Here is a 12644-nt window from a genome sequence, read left to right as displayed (position 1 = left end):
GGAACAACAGACTGGTTCCAAATAGGAAAAGGAGTACGTCAAAGTTGTATATTGTCACCCTGCTTATTTAATTTATATGCAGAGTACATCATGAGGAATGCTGGGCTGGAAGAAGCACAAGCTGTAATCAAGATTTCTGGGAGAAATATCAATAACCTCAGATATGCAGATGACACCACCCTTATGGTAGAAAGTGAAGAGGAACTCAAAGGCCTCTTGATGAAAGTGAAAGAGGAGAGTGAAAAGTTTTGCTTGAAGCTCAACATTCAGAAAACGTAGATCATGGCATCTGGTCCCATCACTTCATGACAAATAGATGGGGAAACAGTGGAAACAGTGTCAGACTTTAGTTTTTTTGGGCTCCAAAATCACTGCAGATGCTGATTGCAGCCATGAAATTAAAAGACGCTTACTCCTTGGAAGGAAAGTTATGACCAACCTAGATAGCATATTAAAAAGCAGAGACATTACTTTGCCAACCAAGGTCCGTCTAGTCAAGGCTATGGTTTTTCCCCTGGTCATGTATGGATGTGAGAGTTGGACTGTGAAGAAAGCTGATCGCCGAAGAATTGATGCTTTTGAACTGTGGTGCTGGAGAAGACTCTTGAGAGTCCCTTGGACTGCAAGGAGATCAAACCAGTCCATTGTAAAGGAGATCAGTCCTGGGTGTTCATTGGAAGGACTGATGCTAAAGCTGAAACTCCAGTACTTTGGCCACCTCATGCGACGAGTTCCTTGGAGGGATTGGGGATGAGAGGAGACGGGGACGACAGAGAATGAGATGGCTGGATGGCATCACCGACTCGATGGACATGAGTTTGAGTGAACTCTGGGAGTTGGTGATGGACAGGGAGGCCTGGCTTGCTGTGATTCATGGGGTCGCGGAGAGTCGGACACGACTGAGCAACTGAACTGAACTGACTGAACTGCACTGATGCTCTTAACTTTATGGTGAACATAAAGAGAACAAAACTTCCTTCAGAAATTTTTGTTGTATCTCAATAGGTTAGATACTTCTACAAATAGTAGAATAATATCCTGTCAATAGACATTGGCTTCATTAACTGTATAATACATCTGTTTTCTAAAATTATTTAATGATTAATAGCCTTTTAAATTAGGCCATCTTTCTGTTAAAATGATCAGTTGGTTTCGTAAGAACTGAGTGACTTACCATCGGAACATAATGCTAGAAAATACTGATCAGAAGTATTACTTTAAAAATTTTGAGTGAATATTGGAAAATATTGTTACCCATTCCTATTTGATATGAGAAATAACTAAGCATAAATGTACAGGAAAAAGTCTGGGGTTCCTCGAATCCTGCAAATATAATGAGTTAGTACTGTGACAGTTTTCCAAAGAGCTGGCCTTTCTCTCCTTAAAGTTTGGTATGATTCCGTGGAAACCCACTTCATTTGTATTGATTGGGTATATGTTCATGTAGTTGTGAGATGAAGGTGAAGATTCTGGAGTGCTAGTGGATTGATAGTAGCATAGTTTGTTTCAGTGAAGGCTATTTTTTACATGTAGAGGGAATGGAGAGTTTTTAGGCTTTGGACATGACTAAGTTGAAAACAGATGAAAGGGTTAAAAACAAACAGAAGAGAAAAAAAAGATAAGCGTGAAAAAATAGGAAGGAATGAAAGAGGTATAAGCCTGGAAGAATAAAGGATAAATTTTTGATCAGCTGGTTAAAATATATGGTTAAGAAAGATTCTCCCTTTCCATTGTATACCCACGATCTGTAGTTCAAGATTTCTCTTGATACTCTAGCCTTAAAATTGTCTGAATTAAAAAAAAAATTAAATACACTTTTTATTTAACCTAAAACATATATGCAAATTATATATATTGATTTATATATAGATTCATTTGTACATTTCAATATGTAATGTGAAAAATTATTAACATATTTTATATCCTTTTTTTCCTTTTTTTTTTATTGGAGGCTAATTACTTTGCAATATTATATTGGTTGGTTTTGCCATACATTGACTTGAATCCACCCCAGGTGTACATGTGTTCTCTATCTTGAAACCCCCACCCACCTTTCTCCCCATCCCATCCCTCTGGGCATTACTTTGCTAATGTGTGAGATAAGTGCAATTGTGCAGTATTTTGACCATTCTTTGGCATTACCTTTCTTTGGAATTGGAATGAAAAGTGACCTTTTCCAGTCCTGTGGCCACTGCTGAATTTTCCAAATTTGCTGGCATATTGAGTGCATCACTTTAACAGCATCCTCTTTTAGGATTTGAAATAGCGCAATTGAAATTCCATCACCTCCACTAGCTTTGTTCATAGTGATGCTTCGTAAGGCCCAGTTGACTTCACATTCCAGGATGTCTAGCTGTAGGTGAGTGATCACACCATCGTGGTTATGTGGGTCATGAAGATCTTTTTTATATTTTCAACTTTTTCACTTTCCTCTTTCATTTTGATCAAGAGGCCCTTTAGTTCTGTGTATTTTTGCCACCTCTTCTTAATATCTTCTGCTTCTGTTAGGTCCATATTACTATTGAGCATACTTTATTATGCTCATCTTTGCATGAAATGTTCCCTTGGTATCTCTAATTTTCTTGAAGAGATCTCTAGTCTTTCCCATTCTGTTCTTTTCCTCTATTTCTTTGCACTGATCACTGAGGAAGGCTTTCTTATCTCTCCTGGATATTCTTTGGAACTCTGCATTCAAATGGGTGTATCTTTCCTTTTCTTCTTTGCCTTTCGCTTCTCTTCTTTTCTCAGTTATTTGTAAGGCCTCCTCAGACAGCCATTTTGCTTTTTTGCATTTCTTTTTCTTGGGGATGGTCTTGGTCCCTGCCTCCTGTACAGTGTCACGAACCTCCGTCCATAGTTGTTCAGGCACTCTGTTGATCAGATCTAATCCGTTGAATCTGTTTGTTACTTCCACTGTATAATCGTAAGGGATTTGATTTAGGTTATACCTGAATAACCTAGTAGTTTTCTCCACTTTCTTCAATTTATGTCTGAATTTGGCAATAAGGAGTTCATGGTCTGAGTCACAGTCAGCTCTTGGTCTTGTCTTTGCTGACTGTATAGAGCTTCTCCATTTTGGCTGCAAAGAATAAAATCAGTCTGAGTTTGGTATTGGCCATATGGTGATGTCCATGTTTAGAGTCTTCTCTTGTGTTGTTGGAAGAGGGTGTTTGCTGTAACTAGTTCATTCTCTTGGCAAAACTCTGTTAACCTTTGCCCTGCATTATTTTGTATTCCCAGGCCAAATTTGCCTGTTACTCCAGGTATCTCTTGACTTCCTACTTAGGCATTCCAGTCCCCTGTAATGAAAAGGACATCTTTTTGGGGTGTTAGTTCTATAAGATCTTGTAGGTCTTCATAGAACCATTAAACTTCAGCTTCTTCAGCATTACTGGTCCGGGCATAGACTTGGATAACTGTGATATTGCATGGTTTGCATTGGAAACAGAGATCATTCTGTTGTTTTTGAGATTCCATCCAATACTGCATCCAATACGGACTCTTCTGTTGACTATGAGGGATATTCCATTTCTTCTAAGGGATTCTTTCCCACAGTAGTAGATGTAATGGTCATCTGAGGTAAATTCTCCCATTCCAGTCCATTTTAGTTCACTGATTCCTAAAATGTTGATGTTTACTTTTGCCATCTCCTGTTTGATCACTTTCAATTTGCCTTGATTTATGTACCTAACATTCCAGGCTCCTATGCATTATTGTTCTTGACAGCATCAGACTTTACTTCCATCACCAGTCACATCCACCGCTGGGCGTTGTTTTTGCTTTGGCTCTGTCTGTTCATTCTTTCTGGTATTATTTCTCCACTCTTCTCCAGTAGCATATTGGACACCTACGGGCCTGGGGCGTTCATCTTTCATTGTCCTATCTTTTTGCCTTTTCATACTGTTCATGGCATTGTCAGGTAAGATACTGAAGTGGCAAGGCTCTTGGTAAGTGCGAATTTGTAGTTGACATCAGTCTGTTTTACAGATACAAAAAGCTTAGTCCTTGTGAGGTAGTACCTTGTTATGCTCAGTTTTTCAAAGGAGAAAGTTTTTCAAATGAGGTAGCTCAAGCACAGAGACATTTAATAATTTGATCAAGGTTACATGGCTGGTTAGTGTTGAAGCTGGAGTTTGAGTCCAATTTTTAAGTGCCAGATTATGCTGCATTGTGGGTTTTGTAGTTTCTCAACAAACTGTTGTCATGCTTTTTTTTTCTCCTCTTCCAAGGCATTATAATCCAATATAGAATTTTAAAAGAATGTTTTTTTAATGTATTATCTAGCATACTGTTGATTGGATAGTAATAATTCGTAGGTTTATGTTATTGAGAAAAATTTAACATGAATTGGTTTACTGCTTTATTGAATACTTCCGTTGTGTTTGTTTAGTTGCTCAGTCATATCTGACTCTGTGCGACCCTATGGACTGTAGCCCACCAGGCTCCTCTGTCCATGGGATTTTTGAGGCAAGAATATGGAGTGGGGGGAGGGATGGTTTAAAGAAAAAACAGGAAAGAATACTGGAGTGGGTTGCCATTTCCTCCCCAACGGATCTTCCCAATGCAGGGATCGAACCCGTATCTCCTGTGTCTCCTCCATTGCAGGCAGGCCTCCATTAATATATCTTCAATAAAGCATATGGCAGCATCTTTCTATATGTCCCATGTTAGAGTTTTTTTGCTGCTGTAACAGATGTTACAGAGGATTGTTGACTCAGTCCTCTTCCTTGTGAGTTGTCCTGTTAGTCATTCTTCCTTCATTTCATCCTGTCTCTGTCCTTTTCAGTTCAGGCTGGCACTATTTCTTCTAACATAAAGCCCTCACAAACTTGGTCGGTCTTCTTTGCACCTCAGGGGTATCCAAGCCATCACACAAGAGTATCCTCCACAGGCCTTTCCTGGATAATCACATCTCCATTCCTGGCTTCTGCTGAGATGGTTGATCTGATCCATGACTCACATGCCTAATCTCTTTAGAAAGTGTCTATCCAGCCAAACCCTTGGCCCAGTCTCCAGAATATACTCCGTGGATAGGCTGAGATTTTTCCAAACTGGTTTCTTTTTGCTTAGCAGTTCCTTCCTCAGTTTTTCTTTCTTCTCCTGTCTTACAATAAGCAGACAAGGCAAGCAAGGCTGAACCTTCCATACTTTCACTGGAAATCTCAACTACATTTCCAAGTTTGTAATTTTTAAGTTCTACCTTTCACTCAGCATAGCACAACTTTTCCACTTTTCACAACAGGGATCACCTTTCCTCCAGTGTCCAATACCATACTCTTCATTTACCTCCAAGACCTTGCCAGAAGTGCATTTAGCACATGTAGCGATACTCTGTTCTTCGTTTTATATTTATGTGTGTATATATATATATATATATAGTCTATGATGATGAACGCTTTCTCTACTCTTCTCCTCCCCAAAGTGAGTCCACATTTTAAGCTGTTTGTTATAGAAGTGCTGCATTTCCTAGTTCCAAAAATTTGTATTAGTTCCCTTGCTGCTACCGCTGCTAAGTCACTTCAGTCGTGTCCGACTCTGTGTGACCCCATAGACGGAAGCCCACCAGGCTCCCCCGTCCCTGATTCTCCAGGCAAGAACACTGGAGTTGGTTGCCATTTCCTTCTCCAGTGTGTGAAAGTGAAAAGTGAAAGTGAAGTCGCTCAGTTGTGTCCGACCCTTAGCGACCCCATGGACTGCAGCCTACCAGGCTCCTCCATCCATGGGATTTTCTAGGCAAGAGTACTGGAGTGGCTTGCCATTGCCTTCTCCGATTAGTTCCCTTAGACTGCTGTAATAGAGCCACCAACTGGGTGAATTACAACAACAGAAATTTATTGCCTCAGGGTTCTGGAGGCCAAAAGTCCAAAATCAAGGTCCCTGTAGTTCTCTCCTCCCTCTGAGACCCTCCCAGGCTTCTTCCTGGTGGCAGAGTTAATCCTCAGTGGCCCTTGCCTTGTGGATGCATTACTACAATCTGTGCCTCCATCTTTACATGGCCTTCTTCCCTGCATGTCTGTGCCTCTTCTTTTTTGATAAGGGCACCAGTCCTACTGGATTAAGGACCCACTCTACTCAATAACACCATATGTAATTACTTCTGCCTTAACCTGTCTCCAAAGTAGGTCTGTATTCTGATGTACTGGGGTTAGAACTTCAACATACCTTTTGGGGGTGGAGGGGAGATATAGTTTAACCCATAACAGCCACATCAAGTGATTTACCAGGTTTGTTATCTTATTTTAAATTATTCTTGCCTTAATACCTTTTTTTGTTGTTTAATATTTATTTTTTATTTACTTATTTGGCTGCCCTGGGTCTTTGTTGTGGCATGCAAACTCTTAGTTGTAACATGTGGTATCCAGTTCCCTAAACAGTCTGGGGCCCCCTGCATTGGAAGTAAGAAATTGCAGCCACTGGGCCACCAGGGAAGTCCCTTTCCTCAGTTCCTTCTTAATTACCATTTAATTATTTTAAATAGACTGGAAAGCAGAATAATTTCAGATGTTTACGTACCTTCAAGTCTTCCTTGTCAGATATTTGCACATGAAAGTCCCCGTCCCCATCAGCCATACTGTGTGTCACTAAGAAAATATGTTCAAATAATACCTTAGTTTGGGTTTTTTTTTTTACTAAGCCTCAGCTTCTTATTTTATTAATCATATATTGTGATTATATGAAATTTCCAATTCTACAATTCAGATGACTAGCTTAGTATTTGCTGCTTTAGAAAGTTGCTGATTTTTAGAAACATTTTCATCTTGAAATTAGATTGCTGGTTTTCACTGTAAATAACAGCGTGAATTCGACTTCCCGGGAGTCAGGAACGAATAATCATGATGCTGTGTAACAAGTCTTAGGGTAGTGAAATATGGAAGAGTTCTGTGCTTATAGACTCCTGACAACTCTCTTTAAATATGAACTTAGCATTGCATACATTACATATTGCATAAACAATAGGTATACTCTTAAAAGAAACAGTAAGAAAAGCCATCTCTATTAGAGTTTTGAATTCATATCCAAAATAGCTTGCTTGAGAGTTATTACTTGTTACTGCTTTTTGTACCAATATGTAGTCTAATTTCTTTGTTCCTAAATGGGATTGTTAATGTCTTCTATTCTTATATGCTAGTAAAGTCATGTTGCACATTCTATTAAATGTTCTTAGTAATCTTTAGGACTTTAGATGAATGTGTTAATTGTCACTACTGACAGAAGTAGATTTTCTCTGTGCTTTTAAAGTTTACTTCAACTGTTTTTGACTCTGGCATTGTTCCCTTACATTATTTTGGGTATTTTATGCCTGCGTTTCTGAATATTTAAAATTGAAGGTTAAACATATATATGTATGTTTTTAAGGAAGTCTTGGAGTTTATTTTTTTCTTAAATGTTTTATTTTTAGATAATTGTAGATTCACATCCAGTTGCTAAAAATAAGACACATAGATCCTGTGTATCCTTTACCCTGTTACCCTGATGGTAATTTCAAAACTATAGTACAATATAGGAAAAGAGGATACTGACAATGATAGAGTCAAGAGACAGAATATTTCCACCACTGCAAGGATCCCTCACATTGCCTTGTATACCTGAACCCACCTGCTTCCCTCTCACTGTCATTTCTTCCCTAAACCCTGGCATCCCTTAATTTGTTCTCTGTTTCTATAACTTAGGACATAAATTCTTGTACTGAGTCATAGAATGAGTTGAGCAATGGATTGTGTTGTATATGTACAAAATTCAAGACTTCCAGGAGAGAAGGATAGGAAATTAAAATGTAACACAAAGTTCTTTGATGCCAAGGCAATTTATAGTATCTATATTATCCACTCCTTTTTTTCACAAAGCAAATATTAGTAACACTGTACTCAAATAAGAAAGTTTCTGCAGGTGAGTCTAAATTTCATTTCCTTCTTTAGTGAAAGGTTGCATCTTAAAGCAAAATATATTCAAATATCTAATGATCCTCATTTTCCATATTTCTGAGCCAGGAAGACTTAAAAATGACTCAAAACTCTCTTTATACAGCCATGCCTCAGAGATTGGGGATTCAGTTCCTTTACCCCAAAAAGCGAGTCACACAAATTATTTGGTTCCGCAGTGCATGTAAAAGTTATGTTCACATTATATTGCAGTCTATTATGTACAGTAGTTCTGTGTCTAGAAAAAAGTATATATTTTAATTAGAAAATATTCTATTGCTAAAAAATGTTAACCATCATTTGGGCCTTCAGCAAGTTTTATTCTTTTTGCAATAGTAACATCAATAATCACTGATCACAGGTCACCCTAATAATGAAAAAGTTTGAAATGTTGAGAATTACCAAAATGTAACACAGAGATATGAAGAGACCAACTGCTGTTGGAAAATGCTGTAGGAAGTATTGATTGACTTGATGCATAGTTGCCACAAACCTTCAATTTGTAAAAAGCATTTTATCTACAAAGCGTGTTAGAGGAAAGTGCAATAAAGCAATGTGTAATAGAATGAAGTCTGCCTGTACTTAACTAATAATAGAAAGCAGTGATAAATAGTACTCCATTCAGAAGGATACTTGGTACAATTTGCATTCAGTGTTTAGGATGAATTTTCTTTGGATAGCAGAATGGTGAGCTGGAAGGCTTTGTGGTAGGATCAGAAGTATTGAGGTAAGGAGGCTCATGGTGACCGTGCTTTGTGGTTGAATAACAGTATTCATTTGACTTGGAGTGGAAGAGAAACCTGGATGTCTCACTAGTGGAGGTAAAGCTTAAGAGGCCTTGAATGCCAGGCTCAGAACATTAGACTTTATTTTAAAGGCAGAGCAGAATACTATACTGTATTGAACTCAGAAATGAAAGATTATGAGATATTCGAGGGAGATTAAAGTGACAGCGATGAAGATGAATTGGAGCTCTGAGAGACTGCAGGCAGGGAGATTAGTTAGATTTGTTAGTATATACTAAGTTTCAGAGTCTGACAGTGAAGGTGTCCTGGTAAAATGATTTATGCAGGTAGGTGAAGAGCTAATTGTAGATGATGACAGACTGGATTTCTAGGGGTCGAAGGGAAGGGAGGGATTCAGTTCAGTTCAGTCGCTCAGTCGTGTCCGACTCTTCACAACCCCATGAATCACAGCACACCAGGCCTCCCTGTCCATCACCAACCCCCGGCGTTCACTCAGACTCACCTCCATCGAATCAGTGATGCCATCCAGCCATCTCGTTCTCTGTCGTCCCCTTCTCCTCCTGCCCCCGATCCCCATTAGAAAATGTTGATTGTGAATATAGAACAGAAGGATTATCATAACATATATAACAACAGAATTATTTTGGAAGTTGGAGAAGTTGCTTTTCAGCATATTAGACTATTAGCCGTGTCCTGAACTGTTTTGTTTTTTCCTTTTTCTTGAACTTTCAAGTCAAGATTGGAACTCTGTAGAGGAAGTTTTGGATGGGAGGTTATTAAGAAATTTTAAATTAATTTGCATAGAGATGATAATTGTTTTCCCAAAGTATTGAAAGATTTACAGTTTCAAGGCTGTTGTTGAGTCAACCAGTCTATTGCTGGATGTGTTAGGGATGATTAAAGTATGTTAGTTAAATCTTTGAGACTACCTCTGCTTCACTGTTTGAATTCTGCTTGCCTGGAGTATTAGTCTGGACATACTTTAACCTGTGTGAGGTCTTTATAGGAAACTTTCTAATGACTGCTAACTTTGTATTCATGAGAATTGAAGTTCTAGTGGGTTCAAAATAATCTTTTCTTTGAACTTCTTACCATAATACTGTTCTTCCTAATGGATATGATTGTAGAAATGATGCTGGGTGTTTCATGTGGTACGATGTAAGAAGAGACTGTTTATTTGCTCCTAATTGTTGGTTACTTTGTGAGAGTGTATTTGTTAATAAACATTAAGGTGATTAATATGTGTCTTGGAGAAAATTTATTTCAATCTATTGGTCAAATTATTCTAACCACACATTTATTCCGTTCCGTTCCGTTCCGTCGCTCAGTCGTGTCCGACTCTTTGCGACCCCGTGGACTGTAGCCTACCAGGCTTCTCCGTCCATGGGATTCTCTAGGCAAGAATACTGGAGTGGGTTACCATTTCCTTCTCCAGGGAATCTTCCCGACCCAGGGATCGAACCCGGGTCTCCCACATTGGAGGCAGACGCTTTAACCTCTGAGCCACCAGGGAAGCCCCACACATTTATTAGCTACTTTTATTCATTGCCAACCTAGATTTTCTTTTTTATAATATTCAGTGCGGCAATGCATCCTTGTGCTAGAAGGGTATTCCTTGTTTGCAGGTATGCTTTCAAATGTGTGCTCTTTCCTTTCAGTTCTTGATACAGTTTCCAAGAACTATCCGATGCATTTTAACATCTTACTCTCAGTTATAGATGTGAATATACAGATTGTCACCTCCATTCAGGAGAAATTGAGTTTGTTACTCACTGAATGTTTGAAACTATAAAACATTATTTTAAATTATGTAGTGACTAAGTATTCATGTATGGTACACTCAAAGAACATCTTAGTGTGCCTTTATGTAGTTAGCAAAATGTCTAAAGCGCTCCAACCCCATTGTGTTTCAGTGCACTTGCAGGAAAGACATGGTGAAAATCTCTATGGATATCTTTGTGAGGAAATTTCAGCCAGACAGATACCAGCTTTGGAAACAAGGAAAGGATATATACACCATTGATCACACAAAGCCTACTCCAGAATCCACCCCTGAAGTGAAAGCATGGCTGCAGAGGAGGAGGAAAGTAAGAAAAGCGTCCCGGAGGTAATGATCCTGCCCCACCCCATCCCCCTTGTGGTTACTCAGTTAAAATGGGTCCTTGAGCATAGCATTCTTAAAGACTATTTATTTGCTTTTCTTCTGTTTATTCATTGTTCTTTTACTATCTTACTGAAAATTTGAAGCAAAGTATTTGTAATTCTTTGGAAGTGCAATAAATAAATAGAGTGCAATAAAGAAATAAATGTAAAAAGAGAGGTCTGTTGTGTTGCAGTGCATGAGAAATTGAACAGTTGTAGAACTTCTAAACCCCTTACACGGATGTATTTAAGGTCTTACGGGTGCTGCCTACTCATCTCCTTATTTTTGTCAGCTTCAATAACTTGGTTTCCAACTTTTTAATTTGGCTACTGATTTTGACTTTTGGTAGTTCTCTTCTTCATTTGTCAAATGTCTCATATTACTTTTCTCATTGGGGAGCTTATATTTTGCTGCGTTATACACACTCGGCTTTGTGCTTTCAGAAGATGTCAGTCAGAGCATGTGGTGTTTCTGTAACGTGGTTCTCTCTGTGTAATGTATCCTACATTTCATTTTTGTGGCCAGGGCCATCTCAAAAGCCTTTAGGCCTGTCATGGTCATCATGCTGTCTTAAAACACATTAAACAGGGAGTGTGTTTTGTCACTCAGGTCCTCAGGCAACCTTTTTTGGTTCTTATTTTCCAGGTTTGTGTTGTATTTTTACTCTCCAATATTGTTTTTCTTTCAGATTGTAAAAGTAATATTTGTGCATTGGAGAAAATTTGTAAAATAAGGAAAAGAATAATGAAGGAATCCCAAATCACCCATTACCTCACAATCCAGAGATAACCAGTGTTAACACTTTGTATATATCCTTTACATATATATTTCTTATTTATTATATAATATTATATACCTTTCCAAAATTGGGGCCATGCTCTATTAGTAATTTGACCAGTTTTGTGTTTTTTCATGTAATTGAATGATTTGCTACAAAATTTTGAATGCCTGCATGTATTTTATCTAATCTCCTATAGTTGGACCTGTAGCTTCTTTTCAGTTTTTAGCTACTAACCAAAAAACACTGTAGTTTTAAATCTTTGCCCACACTTCTGATGTTTCTTTTCTGACTCTCTCTTTGTCTCTCTCTCTCTCTTATTTTTCCCCTGACAATTTATTTTCTGCTATTTTAAAATGCTAGTGAGTGGAGGAACCTTAAGAACATGGAATCAAACCAGCATTTTATAAGAGATATACTTGAGGCACAGAATTAGTAGCAGAATTACAACCCAGATGTTCTTATTTCACCCTATATTCTACAGTAGGAATTTTAAAACTGTCACTTTTCAAATCAATTTAATAGGTTAGGAACCACATTTTAAAATTAGGAAGTTAAAGAGAGTAAAATGTATCGTAGTCCTTCCCATGAGGTGATGGTAAGTAGACATGTGTCAGCATCAGTGTATATGTGTATCATGTCATCATCTGAAGTGTATAACTCACTGTGGGTTGCACTCCAAAAAGTTTGGGAAACACTGATTTGGAGAGTAAAGGTGCTAATCCACATTGCCAAAAAAATTTGCTGCAGGAGACAGTAGTCAATCTTGAGTTCAGTGGCCAATAGAATGAATGTCTTGAGAATTATTCTTTAATGGACAGAAAACAGAACACTCTAATTTAGGTGTATATCTGGTCTCTTAGTTACTAATCACAGTGGTCCTTGTTGGTTGACATCGAACATAGATACGACATTGAACAGATGTGAAGTGTCTTTCAGTAGGTTAAAATAGTCAGTGGTCTTACCCAGTTAGAAAGCGTAATGTTGAGGGGCTTATTATGCTCACCTTTGTGGCTTGATTATTGAGTTTGCGATCTCCCTTAAGTAATATACTGATG

The 12644-nt window shown here is 38.2% G+C and overlaps 1 protein-coding gene across 5 annotated transcripts in view; it reads left to right on the top strand.

Annotated features, from left to right (window-relative positions):
- KDM4C (lysine demethylase 4C) overlaps positions 1 to 12644 on the top strand; it is a 415025-nt gene that overhangs the window by 207301 nt on the left and 195080 nt on the right. For all 5 annotated transcript variants that reach the window (XM_055428240.2, XM_055428241.2, XM_055428238.2 and 2 more), the window contains one exon: positions 10579 to 10772. In XM_055428240.2, coding sequence (XP_055284215.2) covers positions 10579 to 10772 — 194 coding nt within the window. The remainder of the gene's footprint in view (positions 1 to 10578; positions 10773 to 12644) is intronic.

This window comes from Moschus berezovskii, chromosome 7, assembly GCF_049115385.1.
Source record: "Moschus berezovskii isolate FMDL1 chromosome 7, NW_MosBer_1.0, whole genome shotgun sequence".
Lineage (NCBI taxonomy): Eukaryota > Metazoa > Chordata > Mammalia > Artiodactyla > Moschidae > Moschus > Moschus berezovskii.
This window is presented reverse-complemented; position numbering and strand designations above follow the sequence as displayed.